Below are 21,591 nucleotides of genomic sequence, written 5' to 3'. Positions count from 1 at the left end.
AACCCTCTCCCCAGGCACCCAGAGATGCTTCCAGACCTTTTCGTCCTCTTGCGCCTCCCAGCAGTATCCCAAAGCCCTTTTGTATTTTAGGGCACATCTCACATGTCTGCAGCAACTATTCCACAACAGGAATTCAGGAGGTTCAGGCGATAGCTAACCCCACGAGCAGCCAAGCAAACCAGGCTGCCTAGAAGAGGCCCTCTTTCCAAGAGTACCTTCTAGCTACACATAAACACCTCCAGCAAGTGCTCCAGCATCTGACTCGGGTTTCATTTTCTGTGCCTTTTCCCCACTTAACTCACTCCTTGCTCCAGAAAAGCCCGCTGGAGGGGGCTGCGTTTCTTTCTGCCTCTCCTCCCTCTCTCCCAGATGCTCGTGCCATCTTCGATGCGGCCTCCACTCTCATCCGACATCCTTGGGTCCCAGCAAGTCCCTAAAACCACATGCTTATTTCCTTTGAATACGTGTCCAACACTGATCTATAGGAAGCCCATCTTTTTGCATCACTTCACCCCGTTACTGCTTACATTTCCCCCCTTTAGGGCTCGCTATATGAATCCTTTCCTTCTCTCCATTTAATAAGGAAGCTGGAGAATGGCTCGGGCTGCAGGCTGAGGTTCATTTATAGGAATGCCTTTCTACTGCCATCTCATGGAACTACGAGTGAATTATATTTTCCAGCGGGGCACTAATATCTTCTCAGGACTAAGATATCACCCATCTGGGTTAACAGAGCCTGGCTGCTGGGCAGCAATTGCCATTTCATAATAGATTCCTGAAGCCCTGCAGCGGCACTGAAATGCCAAGATGGCTCTTTGTTCCTGGACACGTGAACATTTCAGTGACAAATTGGACCCTGACAGGCTGCTTGTTGTTGGGAGACGAGAGTCGGGCCTTTCTTTCACATCCACTTTAGCATAAGCCTTTGCAGTTTCTGCCCAGCGCCGTGAATGGGTTTTCCAGCAAAGTGCTTTACAGCTTAATTTCTGTATGCTGTGAAAAGGATAAGGGAAATACTGTAAAATACTTTAAAAGAAATTAATTTGCCTTTCAGATACTGGAACGGAATTTTCAAAGCGGTAAGAAAGGATTAACGTCAGTGCAAATAGCCAGGCCGAATCACCAGAGCTGCTTGCACCGCACTCCCCATTGTGCCCTTGTCACCTTAAGCCTGATGAGCACTAAGGACGCGCAGGCAGAGCGCACGCCCGCAGGGAAAGCGGTGCCTGCGCGAGGCCACGCGTGGACTGAACTCATGCTGACGCTCTGCGTCCGCGCCGGGGAATTTATCAGCAGTGCAGGAAGAAAACAGGCTTTAGGTTAGTTCAAGATTCTTGTGGAAGCCAGTGACAGTGCAAGAACGGCATTTCCAGAGTACAGTCCCCTCTCCTGTCCCCAATGCCACCACCGCCACTTCAGCTGAGAACAGTCTTCTTTCTACATGTACTGAAAAAAGCAGTGAGGAAGCAGACCGCGCCTCCTCCTCAAGAAGCCTTCCTCCCACAGCAAGGGCAAGGCACCTCTCCAAGACCCTCTGCTGCTCCTTGGAAGAGCCGATTTCCAGCTCGCCCATCACACCTACAAGGCTCTAAGTGTGTCTCTCCATTCAGAGTGAAAGAGAGCTCCACCCTGTGCAAAGATGCCATCTCCTTAAATCCCATCTACCGAACCGCAAGCATCCTCCTTCAAGCACAAACCTGCCTCGGACACCCACACCGCCGTGCCCTGCGGACTGCATCTGCCTTCCCATACACTCCCCCAGCGCTGCTGCTGTGCTTCCTCTCCAACCGCCTGCTCCAGGTTACTCCTGCTCCTAAATAACACACGAAACCCGTCCCTCTGGCACCTCTCCTGCACTCGCGCTGGGCAGTGCCGCAGCTCCTCTGCTGCCCGTCTCACATCTCCCGCCGTCTTACCTCCGAGCCAAAGCTGCCTCCCAGGGCGCTGACATCCATGTGCAGGTTTTTGAACAGTCTTGCTGTCCCATGGAGACTCTAAAGGGATTAAAAAAGGAGATGGCCAACACTGAGTTCTGACCTCTGCAATCCCACAGGCCACGCTGGAGGGACTGGGGGTTCCTAACCAGTGAAATAAGGCAGCAGAGCCACAGCGATACACCGAGGCAATAAGCCTACGGCCAATTTGTTCTGGACAATACGTTGTGGCAGACATTGATTTCTAGGGAGTACCATGAGAAAATAGGATTAGATGCTTTTTGGCGACCAAGGAACACAGAGGAAACAGAGCACAAATTAAGGCCCAGACTCAAATGGAACTGCCACGGTCAGTCAGCCGTTACCGGGGGAGCATCAGTTTTTCACTCCTTGAGGCTTCATGCACTACGGCTAACGACACGAGTTCAGAGCCAAGGCATACCAACTACCTCATTCTCGCTTTCTTCCTCTTCGTTCCTCCCTTTATCCAGAGCCGCTGTGCTCAAGGAACTCTTCTCTTCGCAGACCAAGCCCAGCAAGGTCTTGGTCTGGCTGCTGGGCTTACAGGTCTCTGCAGGCTGCGAGGTCGGAGAGAGAGGGAAGTGAGAGGACAAACGAAGAGAGAGGGGAGGCAAACCCACCGAGACACCAGCCAGCGGCAGGGAAGCTGCCGAATCCTGCGAAGGTGCTCAGGATTACGCTGCTGCCCTTGCTCTGCAGGGCCACGTCCAGCTGGGAGGTGACGTATTCTTGACGAGGCCGTGCTTTCCCTTACACCAGAGGGGCTCCTGTCCTACAGGAGCACGTCCGCAAAACCTGCCTGGGCCTCAAAACACCAACTCAGTCAAGACCATAACAAAACAAAGCCTTTGAAATCACCAGTGACAAGACTTAACTCAGCAAGAAGAAAACCTTCAGTGAAGGTGTTGATTTGTATAATGTTTTGCACATGTGTTGTTTTCTTTTCCTGTAAAAGATCAATTTGTTACCACTAAACGCATTTGTTTTGTTGACCCAAAGGTCACATTCTGTAAATAATCATTGACATGATTGCCAATCTTACATTCATCCAGAAAATTGTTCTTTACTTTTTTTACTCTCAGCAAATAGCTGAGTGAAAATATTTATTAGAATATATTATCTATACTGTATGTTATGCTTCATTTGGAGACAAATCAAAGTTCTACTAAATGAACTTAAACTTCCCCCCTCCCCCAACAACAATCGAAGCAATTATTTCTTTAAATCTGCTAAACATAGCAGAATAAAGCTCAGCATAAATTTAGCGCTGGGCTCCCTAGAAATAGCAAAAGAGAAGAAATATAGTGAAAGACAGAGTAGGGAAGTGGTTTTTTAACAGACAGAAGTATTTCAAAACTGATGAGAAATCGCGAATTCTGCCATTTAAGCTTCTAAGTATCACCATGCCTGTGACCTTCCGCAGAGCGTGCTTCCCAGGGCACGTTCCTGGAGAAGACGGAGCCTTACCTGCGTTCCTCCTTTGGCCACAAGGCTGGAGTCCACCGAGCTCCCCAGGTCCGAGTTCAGGGACCCGCGAAGGATGCCGGCCGGAGACGCCGCGAGGCCACGCAGCGGAGCGAGGGTCCCCAGGGGCGGCTGGACGGGGGCAAGCTGGGTGCCTGAGGGCTGAGCGCGCAGAAGGGACTTGCTGACAGGAGGGCACGGGTGAACGCCCTCCCCCCTGCAAGCACTGGCTCCTGATACCGAGCCCACCACCCCCCAAAAGCTGCTGGTGAGACCCCACACCCAGCGACCACCAGCACGTGGGACACGTAAGGACAGCAGCTTGATTTACTCTCACATTTTGTCTTCCAAAGACCCATCTGAATAGGGCGATTTACTTGACAGCAGTGAGGTGATTCAGAACAGAAGTGGGCATTGCTCCAAAACCACAGAGAACAGCAAGAGCCACACGAGCTCCCAACATCTGCACGGACCTGCACACAGCGCCCTCCAGGAGAGGCTCCTACCCACCATCACGCACCACGAGCGAACTGGGAGCTTCGCCGCCGTGTGCCCTGCTGCTCTGCGCAGTGGGAAACGAGCGAAGTAGAAACCACTCTGCTGACAAGAAGCCTCCTACTCTCCACAAGCTGCAATTACCACTTCTTTTCAGACCGACCTCCAGGCCGCTTCCTCGCCTTACACCAGTAGCTCTGCCGCAGCACACCCGCGAGAAGCTCCCAAACGCACCACTCCTTCCAAAGCCCAGCAAGAGCCCTGGCAGCCATCCAGCATCCTCACCTCTGAGCAACGCGTGCCTGACGTCGAGTTATCTTCGCCCAGAAATGTGACCGTTCTGTTTGGCTTCGTAAAATTCCCCACCCAGGCAGCCTCCCCCCGTGAGGCACTGCACAGGCTAAGCTAGAGGCAAACCACGCCAGGCTTTTGGCTGCGGCATGCTGGTGCTGCCAGGCGCTGCTGCTTCTAGCGGAGCATGTGTGTATTCAGAAGTCACGGCTCCTGTGCTCTCTGTCTGTACCAGGTTAGAAACTGAAGACAGTGAACGCACTCGCACACCGAGGGACGAGGAGAGGGAGATGAACGTTCCCCTGATCCTTCTTCCACCAAGTCGCTGCCACAGCAATGGTAACAGAATAAATCACACATTCTGGGCTTAACTAATTATTTTTTGCAGATGGCCATTAACTACACACACGGAGCAGAGAATGTTAGCTGTCCTTCAACAAAGACAAACTCGCTTCCATCAGGCCAATTAAAACTTTCAGGATAATTTGCAGTTTATTTGGTATTTATAGTCCTAGTTCTTATCAGCTAACCAAGCACTACCGCATGCTGGTAATTAGAAACCCGAGCTAGCAATTTGGTGGAGCCACAGCTGGGTACCGGCAACGCTAGAGCAAAGCAATTCATTAACATTACATACATTGACCTTTCAGTTCCATTTTTTTTTCCTCCAGAACAGGAGATTTGATAAGTTCTTATTAAATTGAGGCAATTACTTATGGACAAAGACAAAACAACCTGGAACATTCTTCCCAGCGAAGGGCGGGATCCTGCTATAGGCAAAGGGAAAAAGTCTGGGCAAAACAGAGCCAAATGGTCCAGCTATTCAGAGGAAGGAGAAAGTTACGTTTACGGATGGGCCCATCACACCTGTAAGCTACTTTGGTGTCCTAAGAGCACAGCAGCAGCAGTGCAAGGACTAAACTGTGCTCAGACAAGTCGGTACCGCACCCGCCTGCAAAACCATGGCCTGTGATCATGGAGAACACTCCTCCTTTTGTTTGAGAAAGCTAATTCTAACTTTCCCCCATTTTTCTCTCATTTAAGAGGGAACAGAGTCCATTTCTCAAGGTACTGGCCATGGATGCAGGAGAGCTGGCTGCGACTTATGGTTTCTTACATCACCTTAACCAAACTCAATCACTCTGGCACTTGAGATTCAGCAAGCAAAATTAAGCAAAAAAACATCTGAATAAGCTATCGCCCCTCAATTTAGGTTGTAGGGCCCTAGAGAAAAGACTGACTTTGTAGTGCGCTTACTACAAAAAGTCTTAGAGCCAAAATTAAAGATGCTTTTGTATTCTATGTTGCCATCCCGCTTGATTTACTGCCCATAGCCTGTTGTTGAGTTCAGAAGGCACTTCACGTCCTTGCAAAGCTAACACGAGGTGCCAGTTCTGCAGCGTTTGCCATGCAATGAAGACCACAGACTTTTGCAAGCCACCTCCTGACCTTCAGGAAAACCACTATAATTAATGCCACATCTGCATATGTGACCCCCAACAGGACAGTTTCGCCCCTTTTCTCCTGAAAGTGAGCTTAGAAGCAAAAATTCACACCCTCGATTCTCCAGAAATGTTGATAATGGAAGGGCCATCAAAGGACTTAGTCCTACCTCATTCCCACCTGCTCCTTCACCAACATCTACTTTGCCGCACCTCCCCGCAGTTTCTCTGGGTTGGGTCATCTCCACTTCCACGTGCTGACAGAGACTCTTGCTCCCCTGGCACTCCGCCTGCAAGTCTGCTGCGGCTTTCTCTCCCCACACTCTGGGAGCTTGCTCTGATATCAAACCGCTTCCTTCCTCGCTTCTCCAGCCATTTTTAGCAGACGAAAACACATGTTTTGATGTAGGATCCACATCGACTCCTCTCTTTGCATCTACCCCTTGGAAGCAGGGTAGTATACCTGTGATCTCGTGAGGGACTGCAGAGCGGCTCTCTAGCATACCATTGCTACTGTCTACTTCTATGTCTGCTCCTACGTCCAGCAGCTCCATCTGCTTTAAACCCCCTCTCTCAGGTCTGCTGATGGTCTCATTGCTCTTGTGCAGACTGACGGCTTGACCCAAGGCCTCATCTCGAGCTTTCCTCTTACTTCTACTCTCAGATACCTTGCTGTGGGATCTCAGCTCTTCTTGAGCGTATGGGATATCAGCTGTCTCCTGCAAACTCCAGTCATCTGTGAGACTGACATCCAGCAGAGTCACTTCATTGTTCCCGTGGTAGAAGTTTTCTTTTTCTCTGGCTTGCAATACGCCTGGACTTCTTCCCCCATCTCCATCCAGTCCTGTAGACTTCTCTCTGACTGAGAAGCGATCATCAGGCTTATGGACACACTCACCCATCACATCTTTCATCTGCCACTTTTCTTTCAGTTCTTCATCTTCAAAGAGCAGGATTTTGTGTTCTGAGGCATCTAGTAGAGCTTTCAATTTCTCAAAGTCTTGTGAATAGGATTGCTTTGACACACGCAGCGGTTGCACTGGTGGCCTAACTTCTAAATCATCAGACTGCGAGTCAGAGGAGTCAAGACAAAGCTTTTCTCCCATTTCTAAAGGTGTGTATTGGTCCTGGTCGATGTCTACATCAAGGCTGCTAGAAGAGGGGCCTTTTTCTAAAGCGTTCTCCGCATCAGGTAAGATCTGGCATAGTCTGCTGACCTTTGAAACAAGCAGGGGAGGCAGTTTGTTTGGCCACGGGCCTGCAAATATTCTGCTGGATTCACTTAAGTCTGATGGTCTCCCTTTGCCATCGGCAAGGCAGCCTTTGTCTCTAATCTGGCTATCTGGGTCTGGCTCGGGACTCTCCTGCCGGGGGGCCGAGTGGCAGAGGGCATTTGACAGAAGGAAGTTGAAGGGAGAGCACCTGGCTGCATATTCTAAGTAGATAAATATTAGCAAATCACTAAAATATATCACATATAGCTATGTATGCCCTTATCTATCTAAAGTAGAAATAAACACTTATTTAATACACAATTTTGTATATAAATAAGTGTGTAAATTTTTCAGCACTTGAAGTTACATACATACGCGTAGAAGAAGATGCTGAGAGTGAAGGCTAGAGGCTTTCTGAGTTGAAGAGGTCTATGCCTTGAGCAACAACAGAAGGTTGTTGTTGGAAGCGATATTTGCTATCGCTTGGGATATAAAGGGAATTTGGTTATGCTTGCAGATACCAACGGCAAAGCAGACTAACCTCACACATCTAAACCCGTGTTCAATGCCTGGATATCATAGCAACAGATGCGTGGACACTGCATAAACACCATTTGTTGTCCTCTCCAAGGAAGGAAGTCTTTCCAGCACTCCAAATATCTGCTGCTAAGAATAGGACCAGCATCCTTGGCTGGTACAAAGGCTGGTGCCACATCCTGCTCGGCAACAGCATCCCAGGGCTGTGGCACCCCTGCCCCACCTGTGTACTTCTAAAGGGAAGCTTCCCAACCTCCGTGGGTTTGTGACCCCACTTCTGTGGGATTTTCATCAAACTCACAACCCTGCTGGACAGGATCCCTCGTCAGGGGATCGCTGTTCCGATGCCAAAGCAGCAACAGCACAGACCCCTAATTCACAGCCACTTGTCCATCCTCCGCTCAGCCCGCCCCGGCAGCACTGCAAGCAGAGCCTACTCACGGTGGGTCGCTTCAGTGACTGCTTCTCCTTCTTATCTTTCTTCTCTTTCTTTTCTTTCTTCTTCTTCTTCTCTTTCTTCTTCAGGCCGCCACGTGCCAGCAGTTTCTCTCGCTCCTGGATGACAAGCTCTCTGTAGTGGTCGTCACAGGGGTGGTCCCACACGGACTGGCCGTTAGCAAAGTTGAAGTAATAGATATCACCAGTGATATCTTGGCTGTATGGCAAAGAAACCAGCATGAAAAGATGAAAGAGCACATACAAATACAGATGCACATACCAGAACATTCTTATGGGCTCACGTAATCACCTTAAGCTCAGCGAAGAGGAACGTGACACCTCCAAGAGCCCAAAGACACGTGAGTGTGGGGAAGCAGCTCTCCTAGAGACCACTCACGCCCTTATCCAACTCCCCAAACTCTCTTTCCCCTTCTTCCACCACCCCAAAAAGACCTGAGCCCCCCATCCACAGGAAGTACATCTGTCGTGGCATTGCCCCCCGTCGCCAGCTGGTACCCCGCTCTGCCACCGACGTGGGCAGCACACAGCAGGGGAGGCCAGGAGTCCAACGGCACAGACACTGCTGCTGGCAGGGCTCTCACCAGGGCTTCCACTCGGGTGGTAACGGGGCCACGATGCCTTCCCTGGCCAGCCATATCAGCTCCGGCTCCTTCTCAGGGTCAATCCCGATCTCCCGTGCAAAATCCTGGATTTCTAGGAAAACAGAAGAGGAAGCTGGTCTACACCTGTACACCCGGCACTACGCAATAAAACCGACCTCCTCAGCTAAAGCAATGGGCACACTGGGAAATCCTGATACGAAGCTGACAGCACGGCCTCGTGTGTCAGTGAGCACATCCTACCAGGCTGGTAAAGCAGGGAGACAGACTGCAAAAGGGCATCTATATTCCCAGCCAAAAAGCTAATTTTTCAGCTCTGTCTTCTATGAAATCCCATTTATTCTACCCTCTCCACCCACGCTCTCCCCAGTTGCTGTTTTCTTAATACACCTAGAAGTAACTTGCATGCTTGAACCCCTTATCACAGCTCCTAGGAGGACGGGCATCAGTTACCTTGCTCACTGGGAATGTATGTCTCATCATAATTTTCTTCCAGGATGAGCTGGTCACCAACGCGCATCATAGATCCTGCCATGGCTCCCTGCACCTGGGAGCACGAAGGTCACAACACAAAAACACAACGATCTCCTGCACTCAGAAATAAAGCTTCCTCGTCACGCAGCATGTGGCAGAGCCCTGGGAAACTCGGCACAGGGGCTGTGGAGGGGAACAAGGTGCGCTGGGGCGGCCAAGCGTGGGTGCAGACGGGAAGGGCAAAGAGAGAAGGCAGCCAGAACAGATGGATTCCAGTAAAGGCAGGAGGACACAGCTAAAAGCGCTGGGCAGCAGCTCAAAGTGAATTAACAGCACAAAGGGAGGGGCAGAAACATTACATTATGTACAGGCATGTTTCCCCCCACCCCTCCCCTATAAAAGGGTAGGGATTGCTGGCATTTAGTTCTGCTTTATGATTTATTCCTTTGGTAACAAGGCGCTTGAGCCCACCTGAGGGCTGTGCGCTGCTTGGATGCACCGCGCACAGCCAGGAGATCTCCACAGTCCAACACCCACCCCAAGGACGAGGGGGACGAAGCTGCACCAGTCACAACACCCACAGCCCCAGCCACCCCAAAGGAAGGGCGACACACCACAGGGCACAGCTCTGCTCACAGCGCACAGCAAAACCGAATCAAAGACCTCGCACACACACTTCATAGGGGTTGTGGGAACAGGGAGCACAGCTGGAGCAGCACAGAAGTCATAACCAGACCCCCCCAGGCTTTCAAGCTTCCACACAGGAGATGAACACTTGCTTCAGGGACTTTTTAAAGATGCAAAAAATAAGCTGAAATGAGAAAGGGGGAAAAAAGAAAGAGAGAAAGCGGTTTTCCCAGAGCACAGCACAGCCTTTTGAGAGCAGTCCCTGGGCTGAATCAGCACTGCCCAGGGACAAGGCAGCTTCTCCCCACACCTGGCTTGCCTTGGCCTCTCTCTCCTTCCCAGAGGGCACTTCAGAAGCTATAAAAGGATTCTAATTTAAGATGTCCCACCTCCGGAGCAGCCCCGAGGAGAAGGACCTGGGGTTGTTGGTGGATGAGAAGCAATGTGCACTGGCAGCCCAGAAAGCTGGCAGCTGCACAAATGCCAGTGTCAGCACAAGCAGAGGGCATCATTAACGCACCAACATCGACTACCTGGAGCAGGATCACAGATTGCAGGGGTTGGAAGGGACCTCTGGACATCATCTCATCCAGCCCCCCTGCCAGAGCGGGGTCACCTGGAGCAAGTGGGACAGGAGCACATCCAGGTGCATTTGGAATATCTCCAGAGAAGAGGAGGAGACTCCACCACCTCTCTGGGCAGCCTGTGCCAGGGCTCTGGCACCCTCACAAGAAAGAAGATTTTCCCTCATGATGAGATGGAGTTTCCCGTGTTCCGGTTTCTGCCCGTTGCCCCTTGTCCTGTTGTGGGGCACCACCAAAAAGAGCCTGGCCCCATCCTCTTGCCACCCACCCTTTAGCTGTTGATGAGCATTGAGGAGATCCCCCCTCAGCCTGCTCTTCTCCAGGCTGAACAGACCCAGGTCCCTCAGCCTTTCCTCAGCAGAGAGGTGCTCCAGTCCCTTGATCACCTTTGTGGCCTCTGCTGGACTCTCTCCAGCAGTTCCCTGTCTGCCTTGAACTGGCCATCCCACAACTGGACCCAGTGCTCCAGCTGTGGCCTCCCCAGGGCAGAGCAGAGGGGGAGGATGACCTCCCTCCACCTCCTGCCACACGCTTTTGAATGCGCCCCAGGAGACCATCGGCCCTCTTGGCCCCGAGGGCACGTTGCTGCCTCGTGGCCAATTTGTTGTCCCCCAGGACCCCCAGGTCTCTCTGCGGAGCTGCTCTCCAGCAGGTCAGCCCCAACCTGTACCGGTGCAGGGGGTCATCCCTCCCCAGGTGCAGGGGCCAGCACTCGCCCTGGGTGAACTTCATGAGGTTGCTGTCTGCACAACTACACCGCTACCTTAAACTGAGCCTTCGCTGCCCCCTTCCCCCGCCCTCAGCCCCCTCCGTACTTATCGCTCTTCAGCAAAGCCAATCTCCGCAGCGGCCATTAATCCTGGCGGCCTCCCCCGCCTGCCGCGCTCCGGCCCTCCCCGCCTCCTGCCGGCCCCGTACGCTCACCCCGGGCCCCGCCGGCTGCCCAGCCCGAGCCCCGCTCACCGCGGGCTCCGGCCGGGCCGGATCCGCGGGGGGAACCGCCGCCGCCCGCTCGCTGCTTCCATGGACGCCCACGGGTTGCCCGGGGCCGGCACCACTTCCGGATTCCGGCTCTCCTGGCAACCGCACGGCCCACCCCCGGGACAAATAGGATTGGCCGACGGCGGGCGGCCCGACGTCTGATTGGCCAGCGTGATGGCCGGCGGCGTGACGTCAGCGGTGCGGCGGCGCCTGCCGGGGGCTGTAGTCCGGGAGGGGCGGGTCCCGCCGCGCGTTGCCATGGCGACGCGTCGCCCGGGCCCGCCACCCGGCTCGGCCCGGCCCGGCCCGGCGGCGCGGGGGGGGCAGGAGCACGGCGGCGAGACGGCGGTGCCGGGCCGGGTCGGGCCGCAGCCGGCCAGCGGGGAGCCGGGCCGGGCCGCGGACGAGAGCGCTTCCGCCGGCGGGCGGGCGGGCGGCGCGGCGGAGGCGGGCGGGCTTTCCGGGGCGGGGAGCCGCCGGTGCGGCGGAGGGCGATGGCGGCCGCCTGGCCCTGGCTGCTGCTGTGGCTGGGGGCGGCCGCCCTGCGCGCCCGCCCGGCCCCGCCGCGGATCCGGCTGCCGTTACGGGGCGGCGCGGCCCTGCCGGCGGGGCCCCGGGCCCGCCGGGCGCCGGAGGAGGCCGAGCGGGGCGGCAGCTTCGTGGAGATGATCGATAACCTGCGGGGCAAGTCCGGGCAGGGCTACTACGTGGAGATGACGGTGGGCAGCCCCCCGCAGAAGGTAGGGGCCGCCGGGCCGCCCGCGGGCGCGGGCTCCGCTCCCTCCCCCGCCGCGGAGGGGGCCGCCGAGCCGCCGGGCCGGGCCTGCAGCGGGGCTGCGGTCCCGCTCCGGGCCCGCCGTTTGGTGCAGAGGGGAGGCTGCGCGGCCGAGCCAGGCTGCCGTGTGGCTGCCGCTGTCGGGCAGCGCTCCCGGGCCCCCTCATCCCGTGATGCTGCTCTTTCTGTTGGCTGTCGGTGGACGCCGGCTGGTGGCACCCGCCGAAGGTCACTCGCGGCTCACCCGGGTGGACACCCCCGGGGGCTGCGTGGCGGCGGGCCGGGCTGCATCCCTCCCTCCCCGGCCCGGGGATGCCACCGGGCAGGAGCTGCGTGGGCGGCGAGCGGGCGGGAGAGCGGCGTGCCCGTCCGCACGGCCCTGCGCCTGCCGGCGGCGGGCACATGCAGGCGCGATGGAAGCCACGCTTGGCACGTTCCCCCCAGCAGCTGCTGCCGCCCGCCCGGCTCCGCATGCCGCTCCTGAGCGGGGCACGTTCTCCCGAGATTGCTTGTCTCGGGGCTGTCGAGCAGGTCGTCGCTGCGCAGGAGTCGGGGGACAGCGGGCAGGAGCCGGGGACAGAAAGGGCAGGCAGAGCTGGAGCTGGTGCATCACCACGCCCTGCTCCTGCTCCATCTTTTCCTCGGTGTCCCCCGTGTCCTGGGAGCTGCGCTGCCCAGCTCACACGCGTGGCACTGTCTGCCTGTGCGCTGGGGGCGGGATGGGTGCCGAGGGACGTGTGCCCAGGGCGGACCAGCTCCCCCCTTCTTTTCTGGGTGAGATTGTGGAGGTTCCTGCTGCCGAATCCTTTTGCGCCCATACGCTCGTACCAACCACCGTCAGCAGCCAGTGTGGCCCACGAGGTGGCGGGGGCCAGCTCGGTACCAGAGGGCCCACGTTGCTCCCACGCACCTGCCACCCACCACGTACGCTGGGGCTGCCAAAACAGCCAGCGCCCACGCAGACTCTGAAGGGAAGGCTGGCTTTTCCCCATGAGCTGGCTCCGTCCTGGGTGCCCAGCACGGCTCCGCACACGTGGCAGGAGACAGCGACGCCAGCGAGACGTGAACTGCGGACAGGGGGGTGATACAGAAATCGGGCGTCTCGGTTCCGTGGTGTCCCTGTGTGCCTGGGCTTTATTCTCTACTCTCCGGGGTGTGTTTAGGGAAAAAGGGAGGAGATTATGTCTAAACCCTAGTTTTAAATGGGATTTCATCATCTTTTGCCTGGGATCTGCCACGTGTTGCAGCTGCCAGATAATTTCCATGCAAACCACCTGTTTCCAGGCACTCGTGCATTTCGGAGCCAGTCACCCTTTTGGGCAGCATCTTCCAGCCTTGGACTCCTTCCAAATGCGAACGTGGTGCGTGCGCGCGTGTGTGTGCGCTGGAGCACAGTCCCTCCAGGCGTTGTAATGGAATTAAAAGATTCACATGGAAGAGTATGGCTGTGCATATGCAGGAAATCGGGGAGCAAGGAGGGGGTTTCTCTGTGGGGGTGCGTGCATCCTTCTGAAAGGCACGCGTGCTGCCCATCTCCCTCCTCACCTTTCCTCTCACCTTCCTGGTGCTGGCAAAGGGGTTTCTTTATTCTGTGGCGCTGTAATTTTGTTTCTGAGCTGTGCTGCACTGCGAAGTCGCCGTCAGCTCTCACGCTCCGTGTCCCTTTGCATGTTGGTTTTGCTGCACGCCCATGCCAGGCTCCCCAGGACCGGCTGATTCATAAATAGACGGGGAATAGGGTGGGAGCCGAGCACTGGGAGCTGGTGCTTTGGGACAAATAGCGAAGGCTTGGTGCCCCTGTGACCTGGTTGAGGCTCGCTGCCCCAGGAGCAGCACACAGCACCCAGGGCACATGCCACGCAGAGCCACTGCTTCTGCCGAGGTGCCCGGGGGGGCTGTCACTTCCAGGGAGCAGCGGACGGGTTTCAGACAGCGTCCCTGCCGCACATGTCCTGGCCTCGCTGGTTCACGTGCCGTGTCCTGGCTGGAATCAACGGTCTGGCTGAGTCTTGAGGATGCGGGTCCTCTCCAGGGGGTCCTCTGCGTGACCCCCGTCAGCAGGATGGCGCCTGCGGGGTGTGGGTCCCCGCCACTGCTCTCACCATCACTTATGCATGTCGTACCCACCAGCCTGGCGCGGAACGGCTGGGGTTGGGGCTGTCTGGCCGCTGGGGGGTTGCATGCAGGGCCTGGGTAGCGGCGGCTTGCCTCTCTTCCCCGGCACAACTGCTGCTCTTGGACGGGAGAGAGCAAAAATCCTCCCTGCCGCCTGCATCCTCTCCCTGCGGCATCAGCTCGGCAGGTCTTTCTCCAGGGAAACCCGTCTCCTTGGGGTACCGAAGATGCGCTGTGTGGAGCAGATGGTCCCTAATGACTGATCAAACAGAACGGCCCCGGGAACGGCCGGGCGCAGCGGCGGCGGCTGCAGGTGCCGGGTTGCCAGGGGAAGGTCAGGCTGCACAGCGGGTGCTGAGCTGCCCCGGCAGCTCTTGGCACTCACCCGAGGGGGATATTGGAAGGGTGAATGTGCCACTCTGATCTTTACCTGTGGCAGAACTGTTCCCGTAGGTAAGAAGCCAGCCTGGCTCCCTTCCGGGGAGACCTGTCTCCCAGCGCAGCACAGTGACAACGGGCAGGGTGGCAGGGCTGGGGCAAGGGGAACCCAGGACATGGTGTCTGCAGCCAGCCCCTGTCAGCAGGCCATGGAGAAAACTCTGGCAGCTGTAGCCCAGCGCTTTTGCGATTAGCACAAGCGCATTAGCCTCCTTCCTCTCCCCTCTGACCCCGCAGATTAAGGGCCGAAGCCCTGGCGTGCTGCGGGCTGGGGCGGTGCTGGTGAGGCGCCCCCAGGGCTGGAGGTCAGAGCTCAGCCCGCAGCTCTGCCCCCCAGCGTGGCCGGGAGCCTTCCGGAGCCCCGCTGCCACCCTGGCCATCCCCACGCTGCCCCTCGCGTGGCAGAGGGGCCGCAGGCAGTGTTCAGCTGGGGGCAGGGTCCAGCTAGCCCGCTCCCGGCCCCGCCGGCGGGACGTTTGCCAAACCCTGCCAGTGAGCCGGTAATCCAGCGCACAGGCAGAAATGAATCAGGATCAGAGCTCAGCATATGGATGGCCGATTAGCGGACCCAGCGGTCCGCGTTGGCTTGTGTACCATCAATCCTTCCGACCAGCTTTGCGAGCAAATTAGGTTTGCTGGCAAGGGGAGCCTGGGCACCCCGTCTTGCTGCTGCTCCCTCTGGCCCCACGACACCCTGCCGGGTGCTTGCCGAATCCTGCCTGCGGGTTCAGGCACTGGGCGCAGGGGTTGAGGCCGGGCAGGGCTGAGAGGAGAGCACACTCTCTGTTTGCACGGTGCCGGACGATGTTTGCTTTTCATGCAGCACCCTGATGTCGCTGACTCCTGCTCCACCACTGCGTCCTCTCGCAGCGTCTCTGAGCTGTCCCCAGACACGGCAAAAGAGGGACCCTGCTCAGCTCGGGGCTCTGCGATGCTGTGCAGCATCCTTCCCGCCTCCTGGGCATTCCCAGACGCAGCAGGCACCAGGGCAGCCTCCCTGCCCTGCCTCTGCCTGTCCCCATGCCCACATAGGGTGGGCTGAGCCCCGCCAGCCCGACAGTGGGGCTGGCAGAGGGTCCAGGTGCCGGGCAGAGGCGAGCGGGGCAAGCCCTGGCCCTGGGCGGGAGGGCAGAGCCAGGCTGGCTGCCCAGATGGGGATGGAGAGCCGTGGCTCCCTGGGAAGCACACGGTGCAGCAGCCACCACGTGCCCGGCATGGGGACAGAAAAGGTGTCACTCACCTGCGGTGGCAGACAGAGCTGGGCGGATGGTACAGCAGGGTCCCACTGCAGTGACGAGCTTCCCTGTCTCTTCCTTCTCCAGCTGAATATCCTGGTGGACACGGGGAGCAGTAACTTCGCAGTGGGAGCCGCGCCTCACCCCTTCCTCCGGAGATACTACCAGCGGCAGCTGTGAGTACGCTGGGGGGACGCAGAGAGCACAGCCACCGCTTCGTGTGCCCGTGACACAGCCCTGGCCCCACCAAGGGATGGTGCCCCTTCTTGCTGGGGGTCTGGCCAGACCCTGCCAGGTACCTCCAGCCTCCAGGATGGCTGGGTCCACACGGCCCCTTCTGTGCCAGGAGAAAGAGGGAGCCCTCGGCCGCCTGTCCACCCTCCCAGAACATTTAAGATGGTATCTAGGCCTCTGGCCGTTGTGCATGGCAAACAACAGCCGGGCTTGTCCCCTGCACACCCTGTGACAGCCTTGCCCAGGCTGCAAGGAGCCGTCCTGGTGCCTCACCGACGCGTGGTGGGGCTCCCAACAGCCACATGCGTGGAGAAGTGCGCCGTGCTTGCACAGCCACCCGGCTCTGCGGGACAGGCACGCCTCCACGCTTGCAAATGCTGGGCTGTGCGTGCGTGCGCTCCCACTGCCACCCAGCGTGTGGGCACCCACTCCTCCTCCACACCGCTCTTACTCTGGCTCTTCGACGCCGTTGCAGGTCCAGCACCTACCGTGACCTGCGGAAGGGTGTGTATGTGCCCTACACCCAGGGCAAGTGGGAAGGGGAACTGGGCACCGACCTCGTCACCATCCCCCACGGCCCCAACGTCACCGTCAGAGCCAACATCGCTGCCATCACCGAGTCGGACAAATTCTTCATCAACGGCTCCAACTGGGAAGGGATCCTGGGGTTGGCGTACGCCGAGATCGCCCGGGTGAGTCCTGCTCACAGCCCTCCGGGCACCGGCTCAGCCTGGCCCTGCCGGCAGGGGTGGGCACCCCGTCCCAGCAGGGTTCGATTCCCTCTCTCCTTGCCTCCACTCGGTCCTCGGGGCCCAGCTTGCAGCCGTGCTGGTGACCTTGAGCCCTGCTCCAAGAGCACGCAGAGCCAGGATCCCTGGGGCACAGCGGTCCCGGCGAGGGGTGCTCCCCTGGGCACGGGAAGCCCCTGGAGAAGGGGTAGCGCTGACACATCCCTGTCCTGCCTCTGCTTTCTCCTCCTGCCAGCCCGACGACAGCCTGGAGCCCTTCTTTGACTCCCTGGTGAAGCAGACCCGGGTGCCCAACATCTTCTCCCTCCAGCTTTGCGGGGCAGGCTTCTCGCCCAACGAGACGGAGACCGTGGCGTCGGTGGGGGGCAGCATGGTGAGCGCTGCGCAGGCCGCGGGGAGGTGGTGGGGCTGCCCGGGGGGGACGTGCCTGGCCGGAGCTGGCAGCGTGGGGTGGCAGCGCCTTTCTGTCTCTGCTGCAGATCATTGGTGGCATCGACCGCTCGCTGTACGTGGGTGACATCTGGTACACGCCCATCCGGAAGGAGTGGTACTACGAGGTCATCATCGTCAAGCTGGAGGTCAACGGGCAGGACCTGAACATGGACTGCAAAGAGGTGAGGGGGCGGCGGGGGAGCCTGCCCTGCGGGGCACTGCTTCGTTGCTGCTGCCGGAGGCGTCCGCCTTCGAGCTGAAGGAGATCGGGAGGGGAGCGGGGCTGGGGCCTCGCGCCCGGGTCACTCCTCCTCTTCTGCCCCCAGTACAACTATGACAAGAGTATCGTGGACAGCGGGACCACCAACCTCAGGCTGCCAAAGAAGGTGTTCGAGGCTGCGGTGAAATCCATCAAAACGGCTTCTTCGGTCAGTGAAACCCATCCCTGCCCACCGTGGGCACGTCCCCAGGGCCAGCGTGGGGCTGCGGGCAGCATGGCTGCCTGTCACCAGCCTGAGCATCTCTGCTGCCTGCCCGGCATGGCCCCGCTCACCTCCCCCCTCCCTCCGGCAGACGGAGAAGTTCCCAGATGGCTTCTGGCTGGGGGAGCAGCTGGTTTGCTGGCAGGTCGGCACCACCCCCTGGCACATCTTCCCGGTCCTGTCCCTCTACCTGATGGGGGAGGCCACCAACCAGTCCTTCCGGATCACCATCCTGCCCCAGGTGAGCGTGGCCGGGCCAGACCCTGCCCGGAGCCGAGCTGGAGAGCGGGCTGGAGCTGGTCGCCTGGGCAGGACCGCGCTGGGTGGGCAAAGCTCGGCCCCAGTCCCCATTCCTGACAGCCCCTCTCTTCCTGCAGCAATACCTGCGCCCGGTGGAGGACGTGGCCACCTCTCAGGACGACTGCTACAAGTTTGCCATCTCCCAGTCCTCCACGGGCACGGTCATGGGCGCCGTTATCATGGAGGGCTTCTACGTGGTCTTCGACCGTGCCCGCAAGCGCATCGGCTTCGCTGTCAGCGCCTGCCACGGTGAGGGCTGGGCGCGGAGGGAGGGAGTGGCGGAGGGGACGTGGTGGCGTGGTGGCCAGAGCCCTGCCTTCTCTTGCCCACAGTGCACGACGAGTTTCGGACGGCGGCAGTGGAGGGTCCCTACCTGCACTCCAACATGGAGGACTGTGGCTACAACATCCCGCAGACGGACGAGTCCACCCTGATGACCATCGCCTACGTCATGGCAGCCATCTGCGCCCTCTTCATGCTGCCCCTCTGCCTCATGGTGTTCCAGTGGCGCTGCTTCCACTGCCTGCGGCGGGACCACGACGACTTTGCCGATGACATATCCTTGCTGAAGTGATGGCGGAGCGTGGGGGCGGCCCCGGGGGCCGCAGGTGAGGCAGCAGGGCAGGGAGAGGTAGGTCCTTTCTCCGGGGGCTGGAGCGTGGAGGCAGCGCGGGGAGCTCAGACCCCCAGCCCAGGTCCTCCTGGCGCTGGGGGACTCGGTGCCCGTGGGAGCCCCAGGCCTGGCCTGTGTTCGTCTGGGACCTGCAGAAGGAGCCTGGCAGCTGGGGAGGGGTGAGAGCGCAGCGACCCCGTCCTGGGGGCTGGGGGGAGCATCTCTGCTGCGGCACCAGGGCGCGCCGGGCTGTCCCAGGCTCTCCTGCCCAGCCCTGCCAAGTTTGACGGAGTCACGCCGCCGAGCCATCCCCTGCCTGTCCCCCGTCTCCCTCCGTCCCTGTGCCGCCGCCCGTCTCAGCCCGCCCTGCCGGGAAGCTGCTGGGCCAGGCTCTCCATGCAGGGAGCTGTGCGTGCGTGCTTGCGTGCTGCAGCCGTGCCTTCCCTCCCTGCGCGGGACGCCTGCCCCAGCCCGACTGCCCCGTTCCCATCTCCGGAGCCTCCCGTCCCCAGCCCCGGGCCGTTTGCAGAGATGCAGGGCCAGCCTGGGGCTGCCCGGGACAGGAGCAGCCAGAGCCAGGGCTTTCCCTCCCATCCTCCTGCTCCCCCGTACACCGCTTGCTCTAACATTTGCCATGGCATTTCCTCTGCCCCGCCAAACTGTCCTTCCCTGCGCCCACCCTGCCCTCCCCGCTGCCCCCCGGGACAGGCAGGAGCCGGCACCCATCCTCTCCCCGCTCCGCTGCTGCTCGCCACGTCCCCAGGGCTCGGGAACCTGCCTCACCTCCCTTCCAGCATCAATGGCGCCTGCCATGGAGAAGCCGCTGGCTGCTGCCCTCCTGCCCTGGGGAAGGCAGCCTCCCGGCGCGGGGACAGGGGCTGCCCGGGGAGGGAAGGCAGCGGCGTCCCCCACAAGCACTGCACAGCCTGCTACATGCAGAAACCGTGCGCCAGGAGAGAGCGGAGTACCCAGCGCCGGTGCCGACTGCTCCCCAGCCCGCCCGTCCCTTCGAAAGCCATAGGGGAGCCAGCGCCCGGCCGGCCCCCACCCGCAGCCCCTGCCCTGCCTCACCGCCGGCACGTCGCGTCCCTCGGTGCGGGGGCTCCTCCGCTCCATCCACGAGTCCGTGCGTCCTGGCCGCGGCTGCGCTCCCGCTCCCGAGGCGTGAGACACCCCGGCGGCGTGGGGGCAGGCGGCGGCGGTGGGGACTGCAGCGTTTATTATTTTTTAAACACATGGTTGTATTTATTTCTTCTTTTTTTTTTTTTATAATGCGAGTCACCGGTAGTGCAGCTGCGCAGAATCAGAGCGTGTATATAGCAGGTCCCACACCGCACACAGGTGTACAAATAACGGTCGCTTCTCACTTGTACAATATATACATATATCTATATTTTTAATTCTAGCCCTGAAAGCCACTGTTCCAAACCCAACATTAGGGGGTTTGGCCCTGTTCTGTTTTGTTGATTTTTTTAAAATATTTTTATCCTTCTGCTCAGTCCTAGGCCCTTGGCCACAACCCCAGGCCAGGGCTTGCTCAGCAGCGGCGTGCTCGGGCGGAAGCACTTTATGGCTCAGAGGTGGCCCGAGGTGGTTTCAGAGGAGGTGACGGTGTGGAGGGGCGCAGGAGGGCAGGGCTGGGGCACGCAGAGCAGTGGTTCACAAGCCCAAAGGACATCGAGCGCAAGAGCTGCTTCTGTCCTCATGGTGTTCCTCCGGCAAAGGGAGGATTTCCCAGTACATAAGGACGACCCTCCCCTTCTCCCCGCCCGCCGCAGCTCGTCCTGCCCCAGGGAGAGGGGGCCGCAGGCTCACCTTCTCCCTTCCCCGGGGCGGGCGCCCTTGAGCTTGCAGCCACCGTGCTGTGTCCTTACTTCTCTGCCTCCAGCCTGGACAGGAAAGCGCGTCGTTCGGAAAACCGAGACTCGCCCATGAAAAGGCAACGTTCCTCCACGAGCAAAAGAGGGGGCTGCCTGCGGTGCCGGGGCCGTGCTGGCAGCTGGTCACGGCGGCAGCGCCAGAGCCAGGGTACCGGTTCAGGTGGGGACAGGGGCGGCTCTGCAGCGATCGCTGAGCACAAAGCCTGTTAACTAAATCCTGCAGCTAAGTATTTCTGGGAACAGTGAGGGAGCCAGCACGCGAGGCAGGAGGGGGAAACACGCAGGGTAGGAGAGGGAAGCCAGCCCTAGCACTGGGCACCGCCACAACAGCCCGTCCCACGCACCCCCAAACTGTCCCACTCACTGCTAGTGCCCCGTTCCCGTGCCTTGCTCCAAAACGGCAAGCATCCAGCGAGTCCGCTCCGGCGCAAGAAGGCAACGCTATGCAATGGCAGAGCGCGCACAGACCTCCATCCGCAGCCTCGTGCCTGCCCAGCACGTCCCCAGGACCCCCCCAGGACCCCAGAGACTGTTGTGGACCACTGCCTTAAAACACGCTGGCAAGCGCGTGCGTGTAGGAAGATTGGGGCTGTGGCCAGATTCAGGCGTGCTGCACCCGGGCAGCGCTTGCACTGACCCACCCCGAGGCACGGCTGCCTCAGCAGTGCTGAATTTGTGCCGCAGATTGCAAGTAAGGGGGGGCAAAAATTTTACAGAGTAAGTGCAAGATTTTAAGTGGTGCTGAGCACCTCGCACTCCCACCGAAATCCACGGAGAAGGTGTTGGCGTGTCAGCCCGTGCTTGAGGAGGAAGTGCAGGAGAGGGGAAACTAGGAACCGCGACAGGTTGGTTATCCTGAGCTGCAGTGCAGCCGAATCCGTTCGCTCCGGTTCGTTCCCGAGTGCTCCCCCACCCCGTGCCCGGAGTTACAGCAGGGAACCGCAGGTGAAGGTGCGCGGAGCCCTGCCCCGCCAGAGGGGGACGGGGACGGTTCCGGCAGGCTGTCGCTGTAGACTCCAGTACTCTGTAACCTATTGTCTATGTAAGAACAATGAATGTTAACACGGTAAATTATTATTACATTAAAAAAAGACCACAAAAAATGCTCGGCCTCTGCAACCTGCTCATTGCTAAGAGGGTAATTGCCGGGTGACAGACGGGGCAGGGGAGGGGACCGCGGGGCGGTGAGGTGTCCTGCCAAGGGGAACGGTTTGCA

At 58.8% G+C, this 21,591-nt stretch overlaps 2 protein-coding genes across 8 annotated transcripts in view; one reads left to right on the top strand and one right to left on the bottom strand.

Annotated features, from left to right (window-relative positions):
• Positions 1-11,227, bottom strand: part of CEP164 (centrosomal protein 164) — a 42,363-nt gene extending 31,136 nt beyond the window's left edge. Inside the window, exons 1-8 of one of the 7 annotated variants that reach the window (XM_063355150.1) lie at positions 11,105-11,227; positions 8,910-9,003; positions 8,439-8,550; positions 7,840-8,053; positions 5,818-6,864; positions 3,423-3,581; positions 2,384-2,512; positions 1,917-1,994 (exon numbers count right to left, since the gene is read on the bottom strand). In XM_063355150.1, coding sequence (XP_063211220.1) covers positions 1,917-1,994; positions 2,384-2,512; positions 3,423-3,581; positions 5,818-6,864; positions 7,840-8,053; positions 8,439-8,550; positions 8,910-8,991 — 1,821 coding nt within the window. In that variant the 5' untranslated portion in view covers positions 8,992-9,003; positions 11,105-11,227. The other 6 variants (XM_063355148.1, XM_063355152.1, XM_063355153.1 and 3 more) reach the window with 6 other exon arrangements.
• A 337-nt stretch (positions 11,228-11,564) lies between these two features.
• Positions 11,565-21,468, top strand: BACE1 (beta-secretase 1). The gene is made up of 9 exons (XM_063355322.1): positions 11,565-11,862; positions 15,773-15,861; positions 16,395-16,611; positions 16,904-17,041; positions 17,148-17,282; positions 17,427-17,528; positions 17,674-17,823; positions 17,960-18,131; positions 18,215-21,468. The coding sequence occupies exons 1-9, from the start codon at positions 11,617-11,619 to the stop codon at positions 18,454-18,456; spliced, it is 1,491 nt and encodes a 496-aa protein (XP_063211392.1). The 5' UTR covers positions 11,565-11,616; the 3' UTR covers positions 18,457-21,468.
• The last annotated feature ends 123 nt before the right edge of the window (positions 21,469-21,591 follow it).

The sequence above is a fragment of the Chroicocephalus ridibundus genome, chromosome 18 (genome assembly GCF_963924245.1).
Source record: "Chroicocephalus ridibundus chromosome 18, bChrRid1.1, whole genome shotgun sequence".
Taxonomy (NCBI): domain Eukaryota; kingdom Metazoa; phylum Chordata; class Aves; order Charadriiformes; family Laridae; genus Chroicocephalus; species Chroicocephalus ridibundus.
The sequence above is the reverse complement of the archived record's forward strand: the minus strand, read 5'-3'. Positions and strand labels throughout refer to the sequence as shown.